General features: G+C 53.5%; 2 protein-coding genes across 15 annotated transcripts; both read left to right on the top strand.

The window, feature by feature from the left end:
- Positions 1-2,115: 2,115 nt before the first annotated feature.
- Positions 2,116-15,817, top strand: FXYD1 (FXYD domain containing ion transport regulator 1). 8 transcript variants are annotated; one of them, XM_081517113.1, is made up of 13 exons: positions 2,116-2,242; positions 3,399-3,463; positions 3,923-3,955; positions 4,539-4,613; positions 5,128-5,164; positions 6,084-6,133; positions 6,313-6,364; positions 6,826-6,927; positions 11,525-11,554; positions 13,510-13,584; positions 13,726-13,768; positions 13,931-13,971; positions 15,424-15,817. In XM_081517113.1, the coding sequence occupies exons 6-13, from the start codon at positions 6,098-6,100 to the stop codon at positions 15,444-15,446; spliced, it is 402 nt and encodes a 133-aa protein (XP_081373239.1). In that variant the 5' UTR covers positions 2,116-2,242; positions 3,399-3,463; positions 3,923-3,955; positions 4,539-4,613; positions 5,128-5,164; positions 6,084-6,097; the 3' UTR covers positions 15,447-15,817. The 8 variants fall into 8 exon arrangements, with proteins under 8 accessions (XP_081373239.1, XP_081373243.1, XP_081373241.1 ...); XM_081517112.1 differs by lacking the exons at positions 2,116-2,242; positions 6,826-6,927; positions 11,525-11,554; ... (2 more) ...; positions 13,931-13,971; positions 15,424-15,817 and adding exons at positions 2,608-2,840; positions 6,477-6,609 and having other exon boundaries at positions 6,313-6,383; XM_081517117.1 differs by lacking the exons at positions 6,826-6,927; positions 11,525-11,554; positions 13,510-13,584; ... (1 more) ...; positions 13,931-13,971; positions 15,424-15,817 and having other exon boundaries at positions 3,348-3,463; positions 6,313-6,609.
- A 495-nt stretch (positions 15,818-16,312) lies between these two features.
- On the top strand, positions 16,313-27,308 carry FXYD5 (FXYD domain containing ion transport regulator 5). 7 transcript variants are annotated; one of them, XM_081517106.1, is made up of 9 exons: positions 16,313-16,366; positions 16,956-17,006; positions 17,096-17,156; positions 19,291-19,365; positions 19,972-20,061; positions 22,568-22,681; positions 23,762-23,791; positions 23,871-23,945; positions 27,015-27,308. In XM_081517106.1, exons 3-9 carry the CDS (start codon positions 17,096-17,098, stop codon positions 27,062-27,064), a joined length of 495 nt encoding a protein of 164 aa, XP_081373232.1. In that variant the 5' UTR covers positions 16,313-16,366; positions 16,956-17,006; the 3' UTR covers positions 27,065-27,308. The 7 variants fall into 7 exon arrangements, with proteins under 7 accessions (XP_081373232.1, XP_081373233.1, XP_081373234.1 ...); XM_081517107.1 differs by having other exon boundaries at positions 16,313-16,425; XM_081517108.1 differs by having other exon boundaries at positions 16,313-16,425; positions 16,887-17,006.
- The last annotated feature ends 270 nt before the right edge of the window (positions 27,309-27,578 follow it).

Raw genomic sequence — 27,578 nt, 5'->3', positions numbered from 1 at the left:
GATGGGGATGAAGGAGCTTTTTGAAGCTGCCAGGGTCCTCTGAGGCCACGTGCACATGCGTACGCGCATGCATGTGTGTGTTTGTGTGTGTGTGAGGGCCACTTGTGCCTGAGTGTAAGCACATCTACCTGCTGCTGATCTGTGTCCTGCAGAGCGAGGTACCTGAGCCCAGGTCTCTTTCAGGCAGGGACAATTTCTACCCTTAACCACCAGAGGGACCTTAGGAGAAGGATCTCCACTTTGCTAACCCTTGGTTTGCAGATCTCTAAAATGGAGTTAATAATAAGACAAGGTTAGGTTCAGAGACCTCTGAGCCCGGCCCAGGGTGATATGTGTGGCCTTAGCGACATCTCCTTTTTGTAGGATGGGAAACCAAGGCACGGACTAGTCTCTTGGGCTGCTCAAGCTCTCCCACTCCACAGGGAATGGCAGAGTCCAGAGCTGATCCCTGGTTTCTCAGTCACCAGTGCCTGTGAGCCCAGCCCACCCATGAGGATGCCAGGTGCGTTGTCCTCCACGGGGATCTGGGGGCCACAGGAGCTCAGGGACAGGGAGGTTTGGAGCTAAACAGATCAACGCAGGTTTGGTGGTGTCTCTGAGTGTGTGAACACAGTCTGTCAGCCTGTACTCGTGTTACTGTGTGGCTAGCGGTGTGTCTGTTTGCCCGTGTGTGAGGATGTGAACACAAGCATCTGTGTGTGTGTGTCTGTTTTTGTGGTTTGAATCCACAGCGTGGCTGCTTGTATGGCTGTGTCCTTGACAGTGTTTCTGCTTCTCTGTGAGCCCACATAAATGTGTGTGTTTGTGTGTGTACAAATGGACACAGTTTGTGTGCCTTCACATGCCTGAGATTGAGTAGGTGTGCTGACCTTAAGCCCTGTGACCTTAAGCCCAGGCTGGGCCCTGTTCCTAAGGAGCAGTGCAGAAAATCATTGACACCCACCCTCTCACCCTAGGTCAGAAGCTATAGCATGCCTTTGAATGTAGTCAAGTGTAGTGTGTGCGCATTGGTGTATTTCTGTACAGACATTTGTCAGTATGGTCCTCACAAGAGTGTGTATCTTTGTGACCATTTGTAAGTGTGCTTAAAGTTGTGTGGCCAGGTCTTTGATTGTGTCTCTGTATGGGCACCACCCGGAGAAGGCAATGGCACCCCACTCCAGTACTCTTGCCTGCAGAATCCCATGGACGGAGGAGCCTGGCAGGCTACAGTCCATGGGGTCGCTAAGAGTCGGACACGACTGAGCAACTTCACTTTCACTTTTCCCGTTCATGCACTGGAGAAGGAAATGGCAACCCACTCCAGTATTCTTGCCTGGAGAATCCCAGGGAGGGCGGAGCCTGGTGGGCTGCCGTCTATGGGGTTGCACAGAGTCAGACACGACTGAAGTGACTTAGCAGCAGCAGCAGCAGCATGGGCACCATCTCAATGAATATGTATATGTTGTGTGTATACACAGATATGTCTGCCCTGGTATTTTGTGACTGGTGTAAGAAGTGCTCGTGTGTGTCTATGTCTTTAGGCTTCTCCCTGGGTGTGTAATTCTGAGTTTCTATTTATGTACATGCATGTATTTGTCTTGTTTTGTGCCTGTTTATCCGGGTCTTTGGGTTTCTGTGTGTGTGTATGTGTATACCCGTGCAAGACCTCATAGTCAGCAGCAGACAACCTGCTCACACACTGAAATGCCCCACCAGACAGCCCTGTGTGGTGCTGAGGGCCCTGCAGGGCACCGGGGTCAAGGGTCAGTGGACTCTTAAGCTCTTAGGCCAGGTGACCTTAAGCCCAGGCTGGGCCCAGATCCTAGGGAGCAGCACAGAAAATCATTGACACCCACCCTCTCACCCTAGCTCAGAAGCTCTCTGAGCTGTTTGCGAGGCTGGCGTGTGTGTGTGTGTGTGTGTGTGTGTGTGTGTGTGTGTGCACGCCTGCCTGTAATCCAGCCTGCTTGCCAGCACCTCCTCTCTCCAGCTTTCCCCACCGCTGACTGCCTACTGTTCCTCCCTCCGAGCTGAGAGAGTTAACCTAGCGGGCCAGGGCGGTCTGGGCTGGGGGCCGCCCCCTGGCCCCCCTCCAGCCCGGCTCCAGTTACAGCCTCAGGGTAGGGGTGGGGTGGGGCTGGGAGGGGAGACCGCTGAGGGCAGCGCGGCCAGCTCTGGGCCAGGGGGTCCAAAGTGCTCGGCCCCGGGGCCCAGCCGGACGTTTGGGGGCCTTCTTTCGGCAGGGGACAGTCTGACTGGGGTGAGCGTCCCCCGCCCCTCCCCTCAAGGGCCTCACCCCTGGCCTGGCTGGGCCGCCTATTTTGGGAGCAGGAGCAGCTTCCCAGGCAGGCCAGACCCAAGAGGAAGGGAGTGTGGTTGGGACGTTGGGGTTCCCTCAGGGGTGGAAGTGTGGGTGCAGCTCTGCCCTGCCCCTGGTCTGGCGCGTGCACACTGGCTGGGTGTGGGTTTCGCACACTCATGTGTGTAGGTCGGGTTGCGTCACTGATTGAGGGCACCGGAGGCCCAGACGGGGACTAATGTGTGCCTGTGTCTCCACCCCACACCTTGCTCCAACCAGAAGTTTGGGGAGCGGGCGTCGTCCCCACTGCAGCCCCACTGTGCGTCTGTGTGCATGTGCGCATGCGTGCATCGTCCCCGCCCCTGGCATCTGTCTTCCATCTCAGCCCCACCGGCCTGGGCCTCATGTCACTGGCCTGGTGCTGTCCGCTGGTGAAAGATGTCACCCAGAGGCAGGCCAGGGGATGTTTTCCCTGTTCTCATTGCTTCCAGAAGAGGAGAACGGGTGGCCTTTCCCACGGGGGCAGCTGGTGGCAGTGTGGCAGCCCGGCCTCACCCGGGTAGGGTTGTGCATGACCCCCGAGTGGGGGAAGGAAGGCTGTTGCCATGGTGGCCTGTGCGAGGCAAATTCCTCCAGGGTGAAGTGGGAGATATTTATACCCAGGGTCAGGGAGAGAGCGGGCCAGCGGCCGAGGGCAGGAGAGCTGGGCTATTACAGACACAGCGAGGCTGTGGTGTGCGGGCAGGTGGCCCTTGGGCGTTTCCTGGCTGTCTCGTCCCTGTCCACCTGGGTGGGGTGAGGCATCTGCTCTCCCCTGCCAGGGTAGGTGCGGGGAACCTGGGGCCTGCAGTGGGGGAGGCCCCGGCCTGCGGGAGATCCTTGTGGACTGTGTGTGCCTCACCCCTGTCCTTGCTGCTGGGTGGCCCCCATTGTGTGGGTTGTTTTGGTGACGCTGTGTCCTGGTGAAGCAGGGGGCGCCTCTGTTTCTCAGGGTGACCAAGCCGGATGATAGATGCTTTTGGAATTAAGTCCCTGGACTGTCTCTGACTTAACCACTTGGGTTCAGACCCCAGTGGAGAATGAGGGCACGCATTTCCTGACCTTTGGTATTCCCCAGGACAATGGCATCTCTCAGCCACATCTTGGTTCTTTGTGTGGGTCTCCTTGCCATGGTCAACGCAGGTGAGTCTGGGGGAGGCAGCCCACTACCACCTCAGCCCCAGGGGTGGCAAGGGTAGGGGAAAATTCTGCAAGAGAACCAAGCTGGAGCCTCCAGTCTGAACTGAGTCTCAGTGGGGTCTCACGTGGGGTCCAGTCATAGGCTGGTATCTGGGGGAGGGGAGAGGATGCCCCAGGTCGGGAAAAGGGGGAGGGTGGGATGAAGGCCAGCTTCCCGTGAATGATGGAATCATAGACAACCTGGAATGAGATGGAGAGCTGAGGCAGTCAGGAGCCTCCTGCCCCACCCCTGACAGTGCAGAGGGGCAGCCAAGACCCAGAGAGGGTGAGCAGACTACTCAGAGTCCAACAGTCCCCAGACTCCTGCCCCGAGAATGTAGAACCCCCACAGGGTCTCGTGATGCCGCTCTCTGTCCAGGGTCCCAGGAAGCATCCAACCCTGATTTCTTCTTCTCTTTCCAGAAGCACCACAGGAACATGACCCATTCACCTACGGTGAGGGAGGGGCATCTTTCTCTGGGTGCTGGGCTCGGTTAGCATGCCCTCTCCTCATTCCTCCCCTCTCCCTATCTCTCTTTGTTTCTGTCTCCTTCATTCTCTAGACTCTTGGTGTTTATATCTTTGTCGTTCTTATTCTTTCTCTCTTGATTTGTCTCTCTGACTCTTTCTGTCTTGATCTCCCTTTGTCTCTGTGTGGGTCTCTGTCTCTCTATTTGGTCCCTCTCTGTCTCTCTGATTCTTTCTCCTTTTACCTCTTAGTATCCCACGGCCCATCCTCTGTTGCCACCTACCTTTCTCCTCTCCCTGCCCCCCTCACCCTCTACATCATCCTTCCTTACTCCCTTGCTTCCTCCCTCCTCCTTGCTCTGTCCACCTCCTCCCTTTTCTTTACATCCTTTTCTCCCCATCCCCGTTCTCCCACATCTCTCCCTCCTCCTCTCACTGATGTCCTTTCTTTCCTCTTCCCCATCTTTCCTCTTTGCCCCTTCCTCCCCATTCTGCCCCTTTCCATCCTTCCTCCTCTTCTCCCCGCATTCACCCTTCTCCCTGCATTCACCCGGCTCCCTGCTGCCCACAGACTACCAATCCCTGAGGATCGGAGGCCTTATAATCGCTGGGATTCTCTTCATCCTGGGCATACTCATCGTCTTGAGTGAGTCCCCCTACCCTGCCTTCAGTCGCTTCCGGTGTCTGCCCCAGCCCCGCCCAATTCCCCGCTCCGCCTTCAACCCCGCCCCTATCTGTGCCCTTGGCCCCGCCTTTGTTTCTGCCCACCCTCTCCACTTTCTTCCCTCGGCCTTGCACCTGTTCTGCCCTTGCCCTCAGCCACGTCCCAGTTTCTGCCCTTCCCCCATTCCCGCCTCCGGCCCCGCCCCGTTCTTATCCTGCCTGCCCTCGGGCCCGCCCCGCCTCTATCCCCGCCCATGCCCCGCCCCCACTTATATCCCCGCCCTCGGCCCCGCCCCACTTTTATTCCTGGCCACACGCCCCGTTCCTATCCCCGCCCCGGACACGCCCCCACTTCTATCCCCGCCCTCGGCCACGCCCCTGCCCCTGCCCCACCCTTACCCTCAGCCACTCCAGCCCGGGCGAGCGAGACCTGTGCGGCTCGCTGTGCGGCTTAGAGCGGAATCTCAGCGCACTCCTCTCCACGCCCCCACCCACAGGCAGAAGATGCCGGTGCAAATTCAACCAGCAGCAGAGGTAAGAAGCCTCTCTGGACCCTCATCTCCTTCCGCTCTAAAGGAGCATTGAGAGTGAGGCCCGAAGTCCACTCAATCCACAGCCAGACCCTTCGGCAAATATGTATTAAGCACCTACTACGTGCCCAGCCCCAAGCCAGGCCTTGGCACCAAGCCACGAGTTAACTGCCCTCTCTGTCTGCCTGAGCTTCCAGCCAAGTGGGGGCGGTGGCCATGGGTTCCAACAGACCCACAAATATAAAACCACAAAGCGTGGTAAGTGCTGTGAAAGAGTCGCGGCGAAATGAGATCACCTCACTTGGCGGCCCAGTTTAGCTCAGAGTCCTGTTCCTAGCTCTTTGATTCATCGTTAAATAAAATTTTAAAGCCCAAGCAACGTATATCTTGAATATCTTCTTCCTATTAAGATACTTGTAGATGTTACTATAAATAAAGGTAGTATTTATTGTGTCCCACGTGCAAGATGCTGTTTCATCATGTGTTATTTACCCCTCACACCATCTCTATAAAGTAGGTGCTGTTATTAACCTCATTTTACAGATGAGGAAACCGAGACATGGGGAAGTGTTCACACACCCCAGATCATTCAACTGGAAGATGAGGGCTCTGGGTTTCTAACCTAGGCTGTCTCCAGGCAATCTGCCCTCAAGTCGGTTTGGCTATATACCTCCTCTTCCAAATTCTAGTTCCTTCCTCAGCACTCTGGGAGGTACTCGCTGTTATAGGCTTGGAGCGCCTCCTGCCAAACACTTAAACTGCTCCTGGGGTGCACTGGATTTTCTGGCGGCTCCAACCTGCTCCTTGACCATCTGTGCGCCTCAGTGGATTGGTCTGTGAAATGGGGCCGGCACTGGGGTCTTCCGAGTGTAGCTGTCTCTCTCCTTTTCCACCCCCAATTCCTGATACATCTCCTTTCCCAGGACTGGGGAACCTGATGAAGAGGAGGGAACTTTCCGCAGTTCAATCCGCCGTGAGTTGGGGAGACTTCGGGTGTTTGGGAATGCGAGTTGGTTCCAAGAAGCCCTTTGCTGGCCCTCCCTGGGCGCGGGGGGTCGAGGGGAGGGGCTTGATCTGCCCTGCCGTGCCCCCACCTTTCAGAGGAGCTGGGGTGCCCCTCTTGACTTCCGGATTCTCTGTCTTCCCCCTCAGGTCTGTCCACCCGCCGGCGGTAGAGACACCTGGCGCGATGGACCCCAGCCAGGTCCCGCAGCTCTAACTAGGTTGGGGGAGGGAGGAGAGAGGAGGAGGGGGCAAAGGGCTGGGGTAGCGGGCTTGGAGGGCTCTCCTGCCCCGAACCCTTTTCATCCCCACAGGATTCCCCTGGCACTTGACGCTTCCCACCCACCTTCTGCACGCCCACCACCACCTGGACTGCCCTCTTCCCTAGCCCTGCCCCTACAGACTCTGCCGCTCAGATTTCCAATAAAACGCGCTTTTCTCTCTTGACAGCGCTGTGCGAATCTGTCAGTCCCTTCGCGGTGAAAGCCTGGGCGCCCCCTTGGCCCCGGCAGAGGGCGCCCCCACCCTTGGGGAAGGGGCGGGGACGTCGGCAGTGGGCGGGGGCGGGGGCGGGGGTGACCGGGACGGGGGCGGGCTCTCCGGGCCCCCATTGGCTACGGCCCCCCGAACACCAGGGCTCCCCCCATCTACCCCTGACAACAGTCGGTCCGGCTTCCAGCTGCTGCAGCCAGCGCTCCTTCACCGCCTCTACATCCAGCCGCCCCTTGCTCCGGCCCGGCATGGCGACCCAGGTCCCCACAAAGGGTGAGCGTCGCCTGGGGAGAGGGCGCAGCGGGGCTCCGGGATCTTAGAGCTTGACAGAGGTTCTGGGGGAGAGCCCAATACTGAAAGGGGAGGGGAATGGGGAAGGGGTTGTCCCCTCCTCACATGGGCGGAGGCCCCTGCATTGCACCCCTCGGCACCACATCGGGCACCCTCTCCCGGTGGTGTTCCTGTGCGGGACCCGTGGTTGGAGAGCGGCAGTCCCGGGAGAAAGGATGCTCGGACCGGTAGCTATAGCAACCGTGCAGCTGGTCCAGCGCAGCGGTGGTAGTGGACTCGGAGAAATGGGCTTCGAGGGTGGGAGCCGCTAGGTTTGCAGCCACAGAGGTTCGCCCAGATTTCATGGTCCCTGCGGAACGTAAGGGGACGGGGTCCATATCCCTCTCCCCCCGCCCCTCTCTAATGCTGGCACCTGTGGTGGGTGTTTCCTGAAATCTCTGACAGACAGGTTCAGAGGGAGGCGAGGAGAAAGAGGGAAAGACAGGAGCTGTAGGAAGTGAGAGATGGAGAGATGGAGAAAGCAAGAGAGAGGGAGACAGTAAGGAATATAGAAAGAGACTGACTGAGACAGTGCCTGAAAGAGATAGGGACCGAGAGACAGAGGGAGGCGTAAAGACATAGAGAGGGAGAGAGAGAGAAGGACCACAACGTGAGACGGAAATGGGAAAGAGAAGGAGGGGTGGCACAGGGTGGGGCCTGCACCACTGCAGTGAGCCCCCATGGGCAGGGAAGGGTGGCAGGACCCTCCTTCCCAGCCCTCATTCAAGGCTGTTGTCCAAAAGGTGCATTTGGGTGTGCACACAGATTCCCTCCCACCTCCCTCCAGCCACACAGAGATGGACATTTCACACCATTAGCCCGATTAGGCACCCCCTGAAATACTCGCTCCCTCCAACCGACCCCCTTTCTTGAGCTTACTTCTGCAGAGGAACAAGGGGGAAGAATGCTTCCATGGTGGGTGAGAGGTGGGCAGGGAGGGGGTTTCCAGCCCTGAGAGCAGGGCCAGGCAAGAGGCCATCAGTGCTGAGGAGCCTCTGGCACTGAAGGGAACCCCAATTCCACTTTGATCTCTCCTTCCCTGCCCCCTTTTCCGGTAGGCGGGGGCTGCTGCACTGAACCATATCTGCAGAATTTGAAGCAGGGCGGGGAGGGGGGGCAGTGGGGGGGGCGGCTGCAGAGGCTGGAAGCCACCCTAGGGAGAGGGGGCAGGGCTGAGCCAGCAGCCCTGGCGGGAGCCCAGCCCTTCTTTTCGCAGAGGTGGTGGTTAGCAGGATCGATGGCAGCAGACGGGCAGAAGTGGGAGGAAGATGCCCTGGCTCCCCTCCCCCCAAACACCGTTTTCCCAGTCACAGCAAGAAAGGGGCCTGCAGGTCTTGGGAAACCCCGGGGCAGGAAACGCATGTTGCCTGTTGTAAACCGCTTAATGAAATTAATTAACAGATCGTTGGGGAGGGGGAGGGCTCCCTTGCACCCCTAGCCTCCACCCCCACCCTGTCAGAGAGCAGGAGGGTCTGTTGGGGGCAAACAGAAAGGAGATGTAAAGGCACAACTGGGCCTGGGTCCCTATCCTTAAGAAGGACCCTTGGCTTGGCTATAAGCCAGTCGTTCAGGGGCAACAATAGGAGGTACAAAGGGAGCAGAGGGAATCAGCGTTGGCCCCAGAGTTAGAAACCCAACCCTCAAGTCCCACACAGGACCCCATCCAGCCTGGGGTACCCGGATCCATCACCTCTCCTCACCTCTCAAGATGCTCCAGTTGCCATAGTAACCACCTCCTTCCTGATTCTCCCTGGCAACTCGCCAGGAGTGGTGCACATTCCTTCTTCTGCCTCCTGGCTCCACCCTTAGCTCAGCCTTGCCTTGAGGACCCAGATTGCTGGGACAGCAGGAACTAGAGGGAACTTCTGCATGGAGCAAGGAGCACCCAGGGAGGGTGGAACCAGAGAGGATTCTGGGGCAGGTGCTCACCTTCTGGGGCAGGGCGTCTCGGATGGTTTGGGGAGGCAGGATGTGTGGAAACACAGGAGACAAAAGCAGGATAATTCAACGGTTCCATCTCTTATGCTGCCTAGCAGGGGTTCATTCATTCATTCATCCATTCATTCTAGAAAAGTTTTTTGAACAACTTTATAAATGCCAGGATTAACAGCAGAGATGAGTCAAATAAATTTGCTCTCCATCTGGTAGGGGAGCTAAGACAGAGCAGAGATGACTCTAAAATAATATTTTCCCATATTGGTGCTTATGAGTACCACCTTCATGATTTTTGCCCTGTCCAAATGTTCCCCACACTGATATTTAACATTTTTTTCTTCAAAGGATTAACTTTTAAAAAACTTTGTTAGCTTATTTTATATCACCACCACAAATGGAAAATCAGGATTTTTTTTCTTTTTTTTTTTTTTTGTCTTACATTGAAAGCAAGTATTAAAATTATCTTAAACAACCGATTCAGTTTTCTGGGCCTCAGTGTTCCTCTTTAGTGGAAAGAGAATGAAGATAGTGCCTATATCAGAGAGCTGCTGTGAAGATTAAGTGTGGTAATATCTGTAAAGTGCTTAGAAGAGAGCCTGGCATGGAATCAGTGCTATCAAACGCTACTTAGATAAATAAATAAAGGGGAAAATCAAATAATATCATAACAGTCTACTTAGATATTGTTATCTGCTGAAGACCCTGAGCCCAAGGCCTGTTTTCTCTTGAGAGATTAACAAGGATTGAAAGGTGTAGAGATACATCAGCTCCTTTTTAAGACTGTCTCTTTGAAGACTGGACAGGGAACTGAGAAGCGTGAACTTATGCACAGTGAATCAGTGCTATTCAGGGTCTTGCATCAGTCAGTTTAATCTACAGTATGCAGTACCAAGGGCTTCCCTGGTGGTTCAGCAGTAAAGAATCTGCCTGCAGATGCAGGAGACACAGGTTTGATCCCTGGTCAGGAAGATCCCCTGGAGAAGGAAATGGCAACCCACTCCACTATCCTTGCCTGAAGAAATCCCATGGACAGAGGAGCCTGACGGGCATGGAGTCCCAAAAGTGTCAGACCCGACTAAGCTACTAAACAACAACAAATGGTGTACCAAAGATCTCAGTGACTTCTGACAACCAAAGTAGATCTCTCACTTAGACTCTGTGTCCACCACGGGTTGACTAGGGGTCTCTACTTCCCAAAGAAAACTGGAGCAGCCACAATCTTGAACATTCATGTCATCAAGCCAAAGGCAAAAGAGAGCTCTTGCATAGGCAGTTAATACTGCAGACCAGACTCACGGTTCATTGGCCAGAATTAGTCACATGTTCCCCTTCCCAATCTTAAGGTAGCCATCCTTGCTGAGCCTGGATAGGGGAGGGACACTAATGACAACATCTGGCATCACCCTGGCACTCCCGGTACACCCCCTCCCCTAGTGGGGCATGTTTTGCAGAATTCCACTCTAAACAAGGCAGGGTGTACCAAAAACTGTCAGTGTTTTAGGGAAGCAGCAGGATGGGTTTCATGAATGGGAAGGATGTTCTGAGTTCTCCTGGAGGAGAATGCCATTTGAGACAGGGAAGTGGGAGATAGGGAAAAGTAAATACATACGTATACACACACACACACACACACACACACACACACACACACAAAGACACACACATACACATACACATTAGTAAAAGTGTGAGTTGCTCAGTCTTGTCCAACTCTTTGCGACCCCATGGACTGCAGCCTGCCAGGCTCTTCTGTCAATGGAATTCTCCAGACAAGAATACTGGAGTGGGTTGCCATTCCCTTCTCCAGGGGATCTTCCTGACCCAGGGATCAAACCCAGGTCTCCTGCATTGCAGGTGGACTCCTTACATCTGAGCCACCAAGGAAGCTGCCATACACATTATCCACATGTTAACACTTAGAAATCTGGGTGAGTCTTCTAGTGGATGAGTATGTTTTTATGTGGTACAGTTACGTACATATACATGCATACATGCACATACTGGGAAAGTTACTACAAAATCAATTTGGAATCTTTAATTTGATGGTGTCCGAGAAATAAGTAATATAGGAATAATGTAATATAAATTTTTGGACAGTTCCTCTCTGCTGGATTTGGTGGCAGGAACAAATGGATGAGAGCAGCAGTCACAGTGCCCACCTTTTGGAGCTCTCAGAAGACTGAGAAGTTGTAGGGAGTGTTCAGGGGAAGCTGATACACTGAGCAGTTCTCCAGTGGGATTCATACTCCTAGCATCATATGCAAAGGAGAATGTATATGTGTTTCTCAAGAAATGAGTCCATGCTTGCATTAGACTTCCATACAGGTCTAGGATCAGGGCTGCCATGTACAGTTAGGTAGGTTGGGCATTGTATAAGGGAAGGTATCGACCAATGGAGTGAGTTGGGGCTGGAATCCAGCTTATGCTCCAGTCTTTAAGTTTTGTGTCCTACCATGAGGCTACATTGTCCAGAGCAAGGGGTCTCAATGATCTGATTTCTACACAGAAACCACTGGGCCAGTGGCCCCATTAAGATCCTCAAATAATTAAGAAGTCCAGTGTTGAAATGTTTTTCCCTCTCTCTCTCTCTGCCTTCTTCCCACAGTTCCTCAGGATCCTGACCCATTTGACTATGGTGAGTGGCAGATTCTGTGACGAGGGTACCCAGGGGCTGGATGGAGGGGTGGCTATAGATCCCCACAGGTCACTGCTAAAGTGGCTTCAGCTATGGCTTACACGTTACGTGCTGGGTCGCTGGCCACATGACCATGTGGATATAATTGACATCAGCTTGGCCTCTGGAGGATTGAATCAGACTTGGGGAGGGAGTACCCTCTATGGACCCTCCTCAGGCTTCACCAGAACTCTGGGCTAGTTTGCTGGGGTCATCAGAGAAGCCAACCACTCTGACACCAGGCTGACTGAATTTGAATCCTGGCTGATCCACTCACTAGCTGTGTGGCCTTAAGCAAGCAACTCTGTCTCTCTGGGCCCTTCTGTAAATAAAGAACACTAAGTTTTCACACATAAGGACTGTGGGAAAGATTTACTTGGATATCATTAAATCTTTCCATAGCACTGAAGCTTAAAAAGTGATTCCAGGTCTAGCAGACCTGACCCCAGTTCCCTCTCTAAATACCCTCCTGCTCTCTCCCTTTGTTCACTCATACTCTTCTCCATGTTCTAAGTTGTCTCCTGCCTCAGGACCTTTGCACTTACTGTTCCCTCTGCTGGAATATGCTTCCTCTAGCTCTCCACACAACTAGCTAAGGCTCCCTTTTCTTTTTCAGGCCTCAGATCAAACAATGACCATATGTCAGGAGCCATATGTCAGGAGAGGCCTTCTTGAGTCCCCAGCAAGAGAAGCCACACATAGATCTAGCCATGGTCTCATGACTGAGTTTTTTGGTTTTATTTTGTTTATCACAATATGAAAGACAACTCCCTGAGGGAAGAGGCCTGGACCACTGCTGGTCCAGAGTGAGTATTTCTATAAATATGTACTATGGCATATTAGATAAGAATAATTCTTATGAAGGAAAATAAAAGAAAGAGACTGAGGTTAGGAAATGCTGAGGAGAGGATAGGAAATTCTAAATAGGAGAGCCAGAGAAGGGGTCACTAACATTTGAATAAAGTCCAGGAGTTGGTAAGGGAGGGATATTTGAGAGAGCAGCTTTCAGGCAGAGGGCCCAGCAAGTGCAAAGGCCCTGAGGTAGGACCATGCCTGATATGCTCCAGGAACTGCAGGGAGACCCATGTGCTTGGACGAGGGAATTGAGGAGGAGAGTGAAGTGTAATGAGGTCTGAGAAGGGATCGGGACAAGATGGTACAGGGCCTCATGGGCTGTGAGGAGGACTCCGGCTTTTCTTTGCCATGAGGTGGAGGTTAGAGTGGGTGGAGTGGTGTGCTCTGAGCTCAGGAGGACCCTGATCAGACTCAAGTGTTAACAGGATCCCTGTGGCTGAGGCGCTGAGTGGGGGGATGGGTGACGGAGAGACCACAGAGAAGGCTGTTTGCTGAAAAAAGTAAATATATGCAGTAGAATGAGGGTCCCCAGTGCTTGGGCCAAGGTGTGGTACCAGTCAGTGACCTATTAGGAACTGGGTCGCACAGCAGGGGATGAGTGGCAAGTGAGCAAGCGAGAGAAACTTCATCTCTATTTACAGCTGCTCCCCATTGCGGGCATTACTGCCTGAGCTCCGCCTCCTTAGATTCTCATAGATTCAGGAACCCTACTGTGAACTGTGCATGCGGGGGATCTAAGTTGCCCTCCCCTTATGAGAATAATCCCGAAACCATCCCTTAACCCCTGTCCATGGAAAAATAGTCTTTCACAAAATCAGTCCCTGGTGCCCAAAATGCTGGGGACCACTGCAGTGGAAGAAGGTCCTGTCTATATTTATGGCCGAAGAATCCAGAGAAGGGTAGTGGAGAGAGGTCTAAGGGGAGCACTTGGTGTCCAAGGGCCATGCCCTTGATCCTCATATGAACCCACGGGAGGAGCCTGCACCAGGCCAAGGCTCTTGGGGGGTCGGGTGGAGCTGAGGAGCCACCTTCACTTTGATGACCTCCAATGTCTTCCCCAGACTATGACACTGTGCAGACGGTGGGCATGACTCTGGCTACCATATTGTTCCTGCTGGGCATCCTCATTATCCTCAGTAAGTGTAACCCTTTCCTGAGCTCCAAAGCCCCTCCAAGAGGGCCCCTCGGGGTCCCCAGGGACCTACAATTCCCCTACTGGCTTTTGTCCAGACCCTTATGTCCTGTCTCCTTGCTCTGTTCTCTGTCTCTCCTAACAGGCAAGAAGGTGAAGTGCAGGAAGGCGGACTCCAGGTCTGAGAGGTCTGGCAGCAGAGGGGAGAGAAGGGGAGGGGTGGGAACAGCCTGGGAGCCCCCAAGGGTGCTGCCATAACCAAAGGAACCCCAGAGCCAGCCAGGTGTTTCCCAGAAAGCCTGCTCAGTTGAGTCTCTTGATGCCTTTCTCTCTCATCTTTGCTTCCACAGCCCAACATGCAAATCCTGTAAGTCGGAGCTTCCCTCCTCAGGTGAGGGTGTGAGAGAGTGTGGTTCTGGGAGTGGGAGTGGGGAGTGGGGTCCGAGGGGACGTTGTGCTGGATCTCCCTAAGAATGGGGCCGCCAACAATGCGGCTGAGATTCCACACATCAAACTTGTTAAAGCATAAAGTTAGTGGGATGTGAAATGGACTCCTAAAGAGTCCTTGAAGCTGCCCAGAAACAAGTATCTAATCTTATAAAAGCAAAGATGAACTCATTCCCCAGAGGAGAAAGCCACAGCCTGTGAAGAGAGGGGTCCCACGTGGGAAAAGAACGTTGGCAATCAGAATGAAGGCAGAGTTGAGCACTAGAGAAGGTAGGAAGATAGAATGATTTCTTGACTTTTCTTTTCAGTTAGGACGATCAAGGATGAAATGACTGAGAAAAAGGAAGGGAATAAGGAAGGAAGCAAGGGAAAAAAGAGACGGAGGGAGGGAAGAAGGCAGACAGGCAGGCAGGCAGGAAGGAAGGGCTTAAGAATAACTGTATCAAAAAAAAACAAAAGGAGAGACATATAGAATGCAGATTTTAAAAATTGATATTGGAGAAGAGAAGAGAGAATATGGGAGGGAGTGGGGTGGAGGGTGGTGGAGGATGGGGAGGTGGAGAGTGGAGGGGGTGGTGGGTGGAGGAGGGGGAGAGTGAACGCAGTTGCATAGAGGCTATAAAGGAAGGTTGGAGAGATGTAGGATGTAGGAGCAGGGATAAGCATGTAGATGAAAGATTGTGACTCCTTGGGGGTGTTCATTTTAATTATGTAAAAATATCTCGACCTGTTTTTGGTGGAACTGTGTCCTCTCCAGGGACTTTTAAAAAGCCAGAGATGGGAATCTCTTTGGCTTTCATATTTTTTTAGAACTAAAAAAAAAAGGGGGGGGCCTTGGGGTAATCAACATTTGGAGGAATTGATGTTGAATTTCATGTGTTTCTTTTCATGTTTATTTCGTGAGATTTACGAACATTAAGGGGTCACTTTGTGGATGATGGAAGGGTTGGCCCGGGCACCTGACCACAGTCTAAGAGTATATATGAGATTTTGACCCATGACAGTTGAACGATGGTCCCAAGTGGGTGGGAGACAGAATTCCTGTTGTATACACAAGTTCCAGAGATGGGGTGTTGGAGTGTGGGAGGATTGGGGGCTTGGCAGAGGGATGGAGACTCTTCTTCTGGCAAGGGGACACCCCAGAAGAGCCCACGGTGGGCCAGGGGTCCCCAGCTTCATCACAGGTGTCCTGTGGGATAGGACAAAAGCCACCAAGGTGTCTCTATATGGACCAGACATTGGGGTGCAGGGAGGCAAGACAACATCCGAGGGCTAGCTCAGGGGTGACAATCGGAGGCCTGACCTCAATGCTGGGGATGAAAGGCCCACTGCCACCCAGCTTGTCGCCGACTGAAGCTCCCCGGCTCTGTCTCTCTCTCTCTCTGTCTCTCCCCAGCCCCGGGAGGTGGCGGCGTGTAGAACCAGTCGTGGTCACCTCCACTGCAGTCCCTGCCTGAGAGCGGGAGCCTGAGGGTCGGGTGGAGGCGGTGGGGACCCCAGCCTGGGCCCCCCGGCAGCGCTCCCCTGAATGAGCCGCCCCACCCACTCCAAGGCTGGAGCCACTGCACCTCCCTAGGCCTTGGCAATGACGACCCCCCAAAGAACCCGTCTGCATCCCAGATCCGGAGACTCAGGCCTCCATCTCCTGGGGCCCTCGAGTCCACGCTCAGCCCCCCACCGTCCCGGGGTGCTGCTCCCTGGGACCGCCCTGTCTCCTCTTATGAGGTCCGGTCCCCTGCACCCTCGGTGTCTATGTCTTGAGCTTAATAAATCTGCGTTTGGTTTTTCCCCCTCTTCTGTCTGTGTGTTCTCGTCTGTGGGGAGGAAACGGGGGAGGGGGCAAAATCGAATCTGGGGAGCTATCTCCCCATCCCCAGACTTACTCCCTTCCTCTCCTTCCCCTCTCCCAGCTCCCTAGTGGCCGCCTCCTCTCTCGGAACCCCTCAAACTTCTCCTCCCTTCCCTCCACGCCACCCCCTCAACCCAGCTGCCCATCCCGAGACCCCAGAGTAGACCCCTCCCCCTGCTCCCCTTCCCTCCCCAAACCCCACCCCGCCTAGACCTGCTCGCCCCGCGGTTCCCACCCCCAGCCTCCCCTAGGCGGGGTGGGTAGAGGCCTCCGCCCTGCCTCTCACCCCAGGCCCCCGCGTCGCCCTCAACGTCTCCCCCTCCTGCTCCCACCCCGGGCTCTGAAGCCAGGAAACCCAAGAGGAAATGACTGAGCCGGTCTCGGTCCCCGCCCGCCAGCGCGCTCCCCTGGCCACACCCTCCGCCTGCACGCAGCCGCCGCCGCTGCCCTCTCCGCACGAGGCTGCCGGCTCCGGACCCCCGGCTCTGACGTGAGTGTCTCCTCCGACCCTCCTCCATCCGCTCCCCTCTGCCCAGGCGCCGGGCTCAGGTGGGTCGAGACCATCCTCTCGGCGCCTCTCCGCCCCCCATTCATGCTCACTCTCCGTCCGGCTCTCTTCGGTACCGAGGTACCGCCGTGTGGGCACCGCTCCGCTCCTCCTGCCTCAGTCTCCCCAGTTCGCCTCCCTCCCTCTCACCCGCCCGGATCTGCCCAGCATCCCGCTCTATTGTCCCTGCTGGGAGGCCCTCACACCAACTCACTTTTTCCTCTGAGATCAGAAGCACATTACTCACTCTTCCTCTTTCCCCCTGGCTCCTCGCTCTGAGGACAGCCCCAGAAGGAAGGCCGAGGCCCTCCTATCTCCTCTCCTGTGCCCCAGCGCCTTCCCCTTTCAGTCCTGGGAGTGCTTCTCCACTGGGGGGTTGTGGTGGGGGGACTGCCCTGGTCAGTGGCTGCCACTTGGAGCCTGGTGTAGTCTGATGCTTTTTGCTATCTTTGGGGACCTGCAGAGGGAAAGAGGGGTTGACTGCTGGGAACCTCCACTTCTGAGACCCTCCCCTTGGCCCCCTTCCCCACAGCCAACCATCAGCTCCAGCGGGGGTCTCTGAAGCCAGAGGGGCCTGCTCAGGGTAAGGAAGGGGGCCACAAGGTCCCAGAGGTTGCCCTGGGCCTGCCTCACTGACATTGTGGCTGACCCCAGCTCTGGCTTGCTCTATAGATGTCGCTCCCTGGTCACCTGTGTCTCTTCATCACCGTTGGCCTGATTCTCCCCACCAGAGGTAAGGCCCAGCCCTTTCTTTCCACCCTGCTGCAGAGCCCCCAGCCCCACTTCGACTGTGTGTGTTGCTGGGTGGCTGCCTGGTGAATCTGGGTTCTCTCTCCTGTGTCCTCAGTCTTCTACTGAGCTGGCACCAGGAAGCAGGGGCCCCAGTAAAGGGGCCAAGCTACACCCTGTTTAGATACCTCAGACCTGGGTGGCTGCTTCCAGTGAGTCTGGCCAGAGCCTGTCCTGCTGAGCATCCTCCATTTGACTTCCAAGAAGAACTCACAGAGTTTGATTTGGCGGGGAGATGGGTGTAGGTTTTCTACTTGGCAGCCAGGAACCCTCGATTCACAGCACAGGAGCTTCCTGGATCCTCGGGTGATATGTGATTAGGGAAAGGGGGTGAGCTGAGGCCAGTACAGGAGTTGAAGACATCTCACCCTTGCCTGTGAAGTGTTTTCTGAAAAACAATATCTAGGGGATCTTTGCATCTGCTTTCTACATGACAGGTGCTTGTTTCAGCTTCAGCTCTAATCTATGATGCTATTATGCCTATTTTACAGATGAGGAAACTGAGGCTCAGTGAAGGAAAGTGCCCTGTGCCAGAGGCTAGTGTGTGGAGGGGCTGGGCTCTAACCCCGGAACCCAGAGCAAACTCTGCACTGAAGTTACCCCATTTCTCTGGGATAAAATGGTTTTCGTGTGTTCATTCAGTCGTTCAACAAGCGTTCACTGAGCAGATCTTATTCTAGGCACTGGGGAAACAGCAAGGCATAAAACAGGAGTTCACATTCTAATTGGAAAGACAGACACCAAATGCAATCAGTAACTTATATTGTGGAGAAGGCAATGGCAACCCACTCCAGTACTCCTGCCTGGAAAATCCCATGGACGGAGGAGCCTGGTAGGCTGCAGTCCATGGGGTCGCTAAGAGTCAGATACAACTGAGGGTCTTCACTTTCACTTTTCACTTTCATGCATTGGAGAAGGAAATGGCAACCCACTCCAGTGTTCTTGCCTGGAGAATCCCAGGGACGGCGGAGCCTGGTGGGCTGCCATCTGTGGGGTCACACAGAGTCGGACATGACTGAAGCGACGCAGCAGCAGCAGCAACTTATATTGGGTTGGCCCATAACATCTTATGGAAAAAACCAAACGAACTTTTGGGCCAACCCAGTATTATATGCTAGAAGGTGAAAAATGCTATGGAAAAAAATAGAGAAGAGAAATGAGGCTTGCTTAAATAGAGTGATCAGGGAAGACCTCACCAGAAAGTGACATTCACCGGAAAATGACATTTGGGCAGATACAAGGAGAGGAGGGGATGAGCCAAGCAGGTATGTGAGGAATATGAGTTCTATCTGGAGAGTGTGAGTAACAGCAGGCAGGCCAGGCCTGGGTTGGCATGAACAAGGGGTGGGGTGGAAAGGGGAGAGGTCAGAGAGGTGACAGGAGATCTGGTTGGTGGGGTTGGGGGGACACTTATGGGCCAGATGAGGGCTTTAGCTCTTACTCGGAGCAAGGTGGAGCCAGAGGAGGCACTCAGCCAGCAGCCTGATGTGACGGGTTCGCAGGCTCCCTCTGGCTGTGTGTGGGGAGCAGAGAGACCAGGGAGGAGGCTGTGTGATGCTCCCAGAGGGAGAGGATGGAGGCGGGGCCAGGCTGGGAGCAGTGGTGATTGATAGATATGATATCCGATATCCAGCACTGACTGCATGTTAAGCAGTAGGGGAGACTTCCCACCTCCATCTCATTTCACCCTCTCTACAGTCCTGAGAAGTAGATTCAAGAATTATCTCCACTTTGCAGAGGGGGCAACCAGGGCTCAGAGAGAGGAGTTTCACTTGCTCCAGGTCACACAGCAAGGAAGCTATTGGGAACAGAATTGAGATCAGGCCCCTGGCTGACTTTAAGGCCTGGGCATACTTGCCTTAACTGCGTCTATCATCCCACAAGAATGGACAGGGAGAGGCAGCTAGAGGTAGGGTGCTGGAGTGTTAGCATTTCTTAAAACACTTCCACCAAAGCTATCAATCAACCTGCTCCTCCAGAAGACCACCAAGGTTTCAGAAGGGAGGGGAGGGTGGGAGTGTTGGTGAGAGAAGGGAGACCAAAGGCTCCCCCCTGACTTCTCATCCTTGATTTTCCAGGACATGTATCAAAGGACGTCGTAACTCGAGCAGATCCAGCGACTGAAATCATTTATGTCCCTACTGCAGCCCCAGGTGAGGAGCAAGGGATGGGTCTGTCAACATCCTGTCACAGCAACAAAAATCTCAAGCTTGAACCAAATGGGAGTTTTGGGGTTTGTGTAACTGAAAAGTCCAGGGGACTTGAGTTCATGGCTCCATCTAGGCTCAGTTCATCCTGCTGCTCACAGCGCCACAGTGAGAGACCTTGTCCCCTCCTCCTTGAGCACTTACAGCACAAACGAAGGGGCGGTCATGGTTCTAAATACTTACCCTGCATTCACTCACTCAGTCCTCACACAGACCCTCTGAGGAAGAAATGAGCACTATCCTCATTTTACAGGAGGCTCAGAGTCACTTGCCCAAGGTGTCACCAGAAGTCAGTGACACGCCTGGGATGAGGGTCCAGGACCCTGGCTCTGAGGTTTACTCATGACCCTGTGGGGCACAGGAACACTGACTTGCTCTGCCACCAACGGCATGTGAGAGGGTCCCCCTTTCTCACCCCCACAGCGACATTTGTCTAAGGACATCTTTGATTTTTGCCAGCCTGGTTCAGGGAGAAGGACCCTTGGTGTTTTCTGCAGGTCCCTGATTCACTCCTTTCTCACCCTCCCCGCCTTTCTCTTCTGCCCCGAGTAGAAGCAACACCGAACCAGATGGAGACCCAGACCCGGCAAACGGAGGTGCTTCTAACAACAGGTCAGGGGACGGACAAGAGCGCGATGCAAGGTAGACCTGGGACTACGACAGCAACATACTTGAGTTGTGTTTAATTCTCCATCTAGGGCAGCACTTCCCTGAGTACGTTTCTCAGAGCATCCGTTTGGGGAATTAATACATTTTTCTTTTTTTTGGTTTGCAGTTAAAGGTATTTGGAAAACTCTTGAGTTAAATACGTTTCTATCTGGTGGGACTTCTCGGAGTCATAATAAAGCTTATTTCCAGCAGGCATCCCAAGAGGGACCATCTGGTTTGCAGCATTTTCAAACTTGATAGACTCAGAGACCCTCTTTTTTATTTTAATGTAGCTTGATTAAATCAATCAATTAACTTATTTTATTTTGGTTGCACTGGGTCTTCGTTGTAGTACTCAGGATTCTCTTTTTTTTTGTCTGAACCACTTAGACCAAGAGTAAGGGAAGAGGTGGCTCACCACAGGACAAGTGAGTTAATGTTGCCAGAGGTAACATTTGGGAAAGGGAGATGAGCGGAAATAAAGATAACAGGTGGTCTCTAATGCCTGTGTGGTGGTCCATATTTGAGAAGCAGCCCCCACTGGAAAGTCCTATAGCTTAGGCCACTCACAAGCTGGAATGCATGCACGGTTGCTCAGGTTGGGCATTGCACAAGGGCACTACGTGGAAGGTCCTCCCCCTGTAGATATTTTTTTACCGTTATCATTGTTACAACTTCCCAGTGATGGCAGTAAAGCATCTCTTGCTGACAGAGTCTGTCTATTAAAACAATTTTACAACAGATGGAAATACGGTGTCTTTGGGGAAGGGAGTTTTGTTTATTTTGTTCAACCATGAGGGTGGGGGTATAGCAGCTGTTTCCACATTTTCCAATTGAGAAACCATCTTCATATTTCTGGATTCCCTTACTCTGAGTCCTTGATGACCTGGGTTACTCTACGTGTTCTTATTTATCCCTGGTTATACGTGATGGAAATTCAGCTGGGCTGAGGGAGTCAAGGAGCCAAGAGGTAAAAGGCACTGCTGAACCTCAAGCTTGCCCAGCGCCCACAGAGCCTCTCCCCTTCCTGCGTCTTTGTTCTCTCGTGATGGATCTTGTTTTCCATCTGGCAAGGAAGTGGCTCTGTCACCTGCAGGCTCAGAACTTCTGAGTTTCACCGAGTCTGCTGAAAATTTTCACTTGGAATTTGAAAGGTCCCAGGGAAGGATGGGACTTCCCAGGTGGCTCAGTGGTAAAGAACCCGCCTGCCAATGGAGGAGACATAAGAGACGCAGGTTTGATCCCTGGGTCGGGAAGATCCCCTGGAGAAGGGCACGGCAACCCACTCCAGTATTCTTGCCTGGAGAATCCCAGGGACAGGGGAGCCTGGCAGGCTACAGTCCATTGGGTAGCACAGAGTCGGACATGACTGAAGCCACTGAGCTCTACAGGAAAGGATGAGACTGGGTCACACGCTCCCCCTTGTGGCTGGGTTACCATAGGAGACCAAGATGGTCTGGGGAAGCAGCAACATTTCCCCCCAGAGAAAGGGGGACTGTTCACAGAAGAAGGGGGGAGTCGGAGCCAAGTAGACGATACAACAATGTGCTGAGGGTTTGCTCCATGCACTGTGCTAAGCTTTTATATGACCACTCATTTAGTGCTGATCACTACCCTACATGGTAGGAGCTGTTGGTACCCCATTTTACAGGGAAGGGAAGGGAACTGAAGCCCAAAGAGGTTACTTGGCAGGCCTTAGGCCACACAGTGCAAAGTGGCAGAACCAGAATTTGAGCCCAGGCTCCCTCACACTGCGGGGGTGGGGGTGGGGGTGGGGTGGATGAGCCCTTCATACTGCCGAGGCTGTCCTTTTACATTTCCTGTGGTCCTTCCATCTTTGCCCTTGACTTTGCTGCTCCCTTGTCTTGGAAAAAGCTTTCCTGAACATCTCGTAACCTTTGGCTGTTGGTTCATGCTTAGGAAGTGAGGCGCTGAGGCTGGCCTGAGGAGCCAGTTCATGAGACAGTTTCTCTGCTTGCTGACTTCACATCTGGGCATCCGTCAGGGGAGACCATCTTACTGGGGACGCTTCTCAGTGCCAGAGGGGCAGGGCTTTCCTTGGGGATATTCATGTTTTTACAAAGAGGAGCCCTCTGATGTTTTTGGTCTGGGATCAGAGGTGATATTCAACATGTTTTCTAACCAGTATCTCCAAGTTCTGTGACTAGGTCAAGATCCTGGAGGCCCCTGTCTGGGTCTGACAGACGTTACCCTTTATTCCTAATCATGGGGCCATCCAGAAGGTCCTCAGAGAGGGGCCAGGGGTTCCTCGGGGGTTAGCAAGCTAGCCTGGGCTGTTGGTCTTAATCAGGGTGAGCACCTGCCATTCCTGGCTGCCTCCGTAGGTCGGGGGGGAAACCTGTGCCAGCTCACTGAATGTAGGCGTGGGAGAGGGCCTACTCCCAGACAAAGATGATCAATGGTGTCTCTTGTTTCTTTCCCTGGTTCACTCCTGCCCTCCACCATCCTCTGGCCGCTCTCTCTGCCAATCCCACTCAAGGCTCTACGCCCTCCAAGACACGATCCCCTGCCAGTCCCACTCAAGGCTCCACGACCTCCAAGACACGATCTCCAAACAGGCACGAGAGGAGGGACTCTATCCTCAGACAGCCTGGTCAGTAACTCCCTTCTCAGACTGGACCCAGGCTATTTCTTATTCACTGTGTGGTCTTAGCACCTCAATACTGCCCAGCACAAAAGAGTGCTCAGCAACCAGGTGTCGGGTGAATACCCAACTTCAGGGCTGGTATTCTTGTGAGTGGGTACAGGGTGGGCACACAGTAAATATCTGAATAGATGAATGAATGTGTGAGTGTTGCATAGAGATGACTCCAAAACCCAGTGGCTTAAAATGATAATCATTTAGCGCTCAGGTCTGCAATTTGGAAGTCTAGTCTGGGCCCACCTGGGTGCTTCTCTGGTCTCAGCTGGATTTACCTATGCATTGGAGATCAGTTTGGGGGTCAGCAGAGAGCTCTGTGTATAGGGGCACCTTGATTCTTCCCCTCCTGGGCTTATCTTCCATTTCCTGTGCAGCCAGCCTCCGTGAGCAGATGGAAATGATACAGCCATGGATCACATAGAGAGTTCATTCATTCATTCAAACAATATTCACTGAGCACTTATTGTGGGCCAGGCCCTCCTCTAGGTGCCAGGAGTACAGAAGTGAGTGAGACAGATGAAAATCTCTCCCTTTATGGAGCAGATGTTCTCATGGGAGAGAGACAATAAATAAGAATCATAATAACTATATATAATAACTTAATAATAACTATATATTAAGTTGCTATCAAGAAAAATGAAGGAGAAAAAAAAAGAAAGATGCAACAGAGTTAGGGTGAGAGAGTGGTCAGAGAATATTTTCTGTAAAAGGCCACTGAGAAGAAGCTAAGGGAAACCATGTGGCTGTCCGGGGAAGGGAGCTTCTGGCAGTAGGAGCAGCCAGTGCAAAGGCCCTGGGGTGAGCAGGGTTTGGCACAGTCACCCATGGGGGATGGGGGTGGGAGTTAAGCACAGTGAGCAAGGGGGTAAGCGAGGAGAAGAGTTTAGAGATGATGGGAACCCAATTGTGTTCCTTGTGAGGACTTCAGGTTTTGCCCTAAGTGCACCAAGGCTGAGATCCAGGTGTCTCCTCTCTGACTCTCTCACTCACCAATTCGCTCCATAAACCTTAGCTCCCTTCTGTCCCCTCCAGGTTCAAAGGAGGATGACCCCTTCTTCTATGGTAAGTTACTCTTGGGAGGCTGTGGGGGAAGGAGGCTGAAGGCCCCTCTCATCGCACTCCTCCATCTCTCTGTCTGCAGACGAGGACACTCTCCGGAAACGGGGGCTGATGGTGGCAGCAGTGCTGTTCATCACAGGCATCGTCATCCTCACCAGTGAGAATGGGGGCTGGGTGGGAGAGGCATCAGGACTGGGAGGGACACTTTGGCTTACACTCTGACCGGACGGGGCTTGAAGGCCCCTAACAAGGTCATTTTAAAGGAGACAGCCGTGTAAACCGGGCTTCACAGGTGGTCCAGTGGACAGAATCCACATACCAATGCAGGAGCCGCAGGTTCAATCTCTGGGTTGGAAAGAGCCCGTGGGGAAGGAAATGGCAACCCACTCCAGCATTCTTGCCTGGGAAATCCAATGGACAGAAGAGCCTGGTGGGCTACGGTCCATGGGGTTGCAAAGAGTCGGACATGACTGAGTAACTGAGAATGCACATCCTTGTAAACCAGCCCGGAATTCAGTGGTTTAAGATGATAACCATTTACGGAGCTCTCATTTCTGCACTTTGGAAACATAGTCTGGGCTCAGCTGGGTGGTTCTTCTGGTTGCAACTGGATTTATTCATGCCTCTGAGGGCATTTGCGGGTCAGCAGAGATCTGTTTGAATGGGAACCTCAGTTCTTCGCCTGGTGGTCTTCTCTAGCAGACTAGCCTGGGCTTGTTCACATGGCAGGGGAACGCAATGGTGCAACTCTCCAGGAGTAGCAACACCTGGGAGCTGTGATGCCCCAGCCGGAGGGGGTGAGGGGAAGGAGCAGCTGCACCAGGGCCTGGTGAGAGATGGAGCTGGAGAAGGGAGCTCCAAACAGGAGCTGTGGCTCCAGAGAGAGGTTTCCAGCCACTGCCTCCTGGTAAGCTCCCCAGGAAGGAGCAGGGCAGGGGTCGAGGGGATCAGACACCTCAACCTCTCTCTCCTCGTGCCCTCGTCTCTCCCACCAGGCTGTGGTCAGCCTCCCAGGGCCCAGTGTCAGGCAGGAAAGGGGGACAAAGGGAGGATCTCAAGCAGAGAAACTAATTTTTTAATAATGCTGCAGATTAAATAAAATACAAGGGCCGCCAGTTTGCAAGCTCTCAGTTAAACTGTATAACCCACGCCAAGTTTTATGAACTCTCTTGTTCAGCTTCCTCATCAGGAAAAGGGGCACAGCCATATCTTTGTTCCTTAAGGTGGAAGGCAGAACATGGATAGAATTAAAAAGAGATCAGTGACACGTGCCTGATCCTTGTTGAATAAGGGAGTCAAGCACTCTTGCCTCAGTTTTTCAACTCGTGTTTATAGATCCTGACTTTATGCCAGGCACTGTTCTCTCCCCTGTGGGAAAAGTGAGGCTCAGAGAGTTACAAAGTTTTCCCAAGGTCACACAGCACATAAAAATCAGGGAAGGGCTGGACCTATGTCTGTGTGAGGGCAGAGTCTGAGTGGTACCTGTAGGGCTGTAAATTGTTCCAGTGACATTTGTGAGCACCTACTCTGTGCCTGGGCTTCCCAGGTGGTGCTAGTTGTAAAGAATCTGTCTGCCAATGCAGGAGACACAAGAGACACGGGTTCAATCCCTGGGTCGGGAAGATCCCCTGGAGTAGGAAATGGCAACCCACTCCAGTATTTTTGCCTGGAAAAATCCCATGGACAGAGGAGCCTGGCGGGCTAGAGTTCATGGGGTGGCAAAGAGTTGGACACGACTGAGCACACACACACACACTCTCTGTGCCCAACCTGTGCTGTGGTGCTGGGGACCCTGGTCCCTGCCATTAGGGAACTCACAGCTGGTGGGAGATCACAATAAATAGGTCAATGCTTTCATGAGCAGAGTGAATACAGAAAAAGAGACTTGCCAAGAGGCAAATAAAGATGAGATTGAGAAGGATGAAAAGAGGCGCTTCCTCTTAAGAGGTCAAAGCAGAATGGATTCTGATGATGAGAAAGATGATTTTAAAAACCAGGCAGAGGGAGCAGCAAGTGGAAAGCCCTGGAGGCAGGAATGAGCTGAGCTTGTTAAAATAACCAAGGGAAGAGGCGGGGTGGCTGGGAAGGTGTGAGAGAAGAGGAGTAGGAGATGAGTCCAGCGGGACAGGGAGGGGTAGGTAAGGGTGGCAGCTGGGAGATGGAAAAGGGCTGTTTTCTGAAGTTCCCTTTGTTTTCTTTCTTTAAAAAAAAAAAAAAATTAGTTGGCTGCTGTGGTGGCTCAGATGGTAAAGAATTTGCCTGCAATGCAGATCCCCAGGTCAGGAAGATCCCTTGGAGAAGGAACTGGCAACCCACTCCAGTATTCTTACCTGGAGAATTCCATGGACAGAGGAGACGGGCGGACTACAGTCCATGGGGTCGCAAAGAGTCAGACATGACTGAGCCACTAACACACACTTCAACGCATTTTGGGTCTTAGTTGCCTGCAGCATGCAGGTTCTTAGTTGAGGCATGCAGGATCTAGTTCCCTGACCGGGGATTGAACCTGGGCCCCCTGCATTGGGAGCACAGAGTCTTAACCACTGCACCTCCAGGGAAGTCCCCCACTTTGTTTTCTAAGATCCCCCGCATTTGCTTTGGCCCAGCCCCCTGTCCTTCCTGCTCTCCTTTAATCCCACCTGTCTACTCCTCCCTCAGGGCCTTAGAACTGACTGTTCCCTATGCCTGGAACACCCTGCCTCCAGATGTCCATGTGGCTTCCCTCTCATCCACATTCAGGTCTTTGCTCAAACATCACCTCCCCAGTGAGGCCCATCTAGTCGTCACCATGAGGATTACCCCCAGCTCCTGGGCCTCCCTGCCTCCTTCCTTGTTTTATTTTTCCTCGTAGCACTCATCACTGACTCATCACCGTCCATACACTTGACTTAGGTCTTTTCTCATTGTCCATCTCCCCCACTGGCAAGTCAGTTCTCCCAGGGCAGGGACTGCTTCCATTCGTGCTCCTGGCTGTGTCCCCATGTCCCCAGTGCCTAGGTCACTGCCTGGCCTAGAGTAGGTGCACAGTAAATATTTGCTGAACACGTGAATGACCCCTGGGGACCCTTGCACCAGCTCTTCCCCGTCAGCTTCTTGTCACTTGCTCAGAGTTGCCTTGGAGCCTTCCGAGGGGCAGGGTGGATGGACCTCATCCTCCAGCATCCAGATCACACGTAATAACCAGTATTGTTCTGACTCACGACTGAATTGTTTCTTTCACCCACAGGTGGCAAGTGCAGACAGTTGCCCCGATTGTGCTGGAATCGTGACAGATGAGTCCATAGGAAGCAGGGGCTGACGACCTGATGGGCACCCCGAGACTGAGCCCCCATTGGCTCGCTGTGACCATGCAGGACCTATAATAAAGCCCAGCCTGAGAGAGAAGAGGTGGATGGAGCCAGAGCCAGGACTGATGGCCTGAGCCCCCTGTTCTCCCAGCCCTGCGTGCCTGAGGACTGCCTGTCTCCCCCCACCCCATTTATCCATTGTGTTCAGACGGGAAGTAAAGCCCTGTGTTCTCTGCCCCTTGGTCTCTGATCATTCTTGACCGGAGAGTGGAACAAAGTGGTGGAGGCTGGGGCAGGGCCCCCAGGAGTAAAGTGAGGGGGTCACAGATTCCAGAGCCTAGGTGGGGGATAAGGTGAACCAAGCCAGCCTGGGGTGAGGTGGGAGGGATGAGGGGTGGGCCCCAGGAGAATTTGACCAATGAGAGGGTCAGCGCTGGATTCCGCCCACGGCAGATGGAGACCCCCCGGCCCGGTGTGTGTGCGGAGCCTGGTGTCCAAAGCCA

Source organism: Giraffa tippelskirchi, chromosome 7 (assembly GCF_054371585.1).
Source record: "Giraffa tippelskirchi isolate mGirTip1 chromosome 7, T2T-mGirTip1v1.2.pri, whole genome shotgun sequence".
Taxonomy (NCBI): domain Eukaryota; kingdom Metazoa; phylum Chordata; class Mammalia; order Artiodactyla; family Giraffidae; genus Giraffa; species Giraffa tippelskirchi.
Note: the sequence above shows the minus strand (reverse complement) of the source record. Positions and strands in the feature narration are given on the sequence as shown.

Excerpts from the sequence above, each read along its gene's own strand:
- FXYD1 (XM_081517112.1), top strand. The coding sequence starts at position 2,623 with ATGCGTGCATCGTCCCCGCCCCTGGCATCTGTCTTCCATCTCAGCCCC. Across the intron at positions 3,464-3,922 it reads CCTTGCCATGGTCAACGCAG|AAGCACCACAGGAACATGAC; the intron begins GTGAGTCTGGGG and ends TTCTCTTTCCAG. Across the intron at positions 4,614-5,127 it reads GGGCATACTCATCGTCTTGA|GCAGAAGATGCCGGTGCAAA; the intron begins GTGAGTCCCCCT and ends CCCCACCCACAG.
- FXYD5 (XM_081517104.1), top strand. The coding sequence starts at position 17,096 with ATGTCGCTCCCTGGTCACCTGTGTCTCTTCATCACCGTTGGCCTGATT. Across the intron at positions 20,062-22,567 it reads GGACAAGAGCGCGATGCAAG|GCTCTACGCCCTCCAAGACA; the intron begins GTAGACCTGGGA and ends ATCCCACTCAAG. Across the intron at positions 23,946-27,014 it reads AGGCATCGTCATCCTCACCA|GTGGCAAGTGCAGACAGTTG; the intron begins GTGAGAATGGGG and ends TTTCACCCACAG.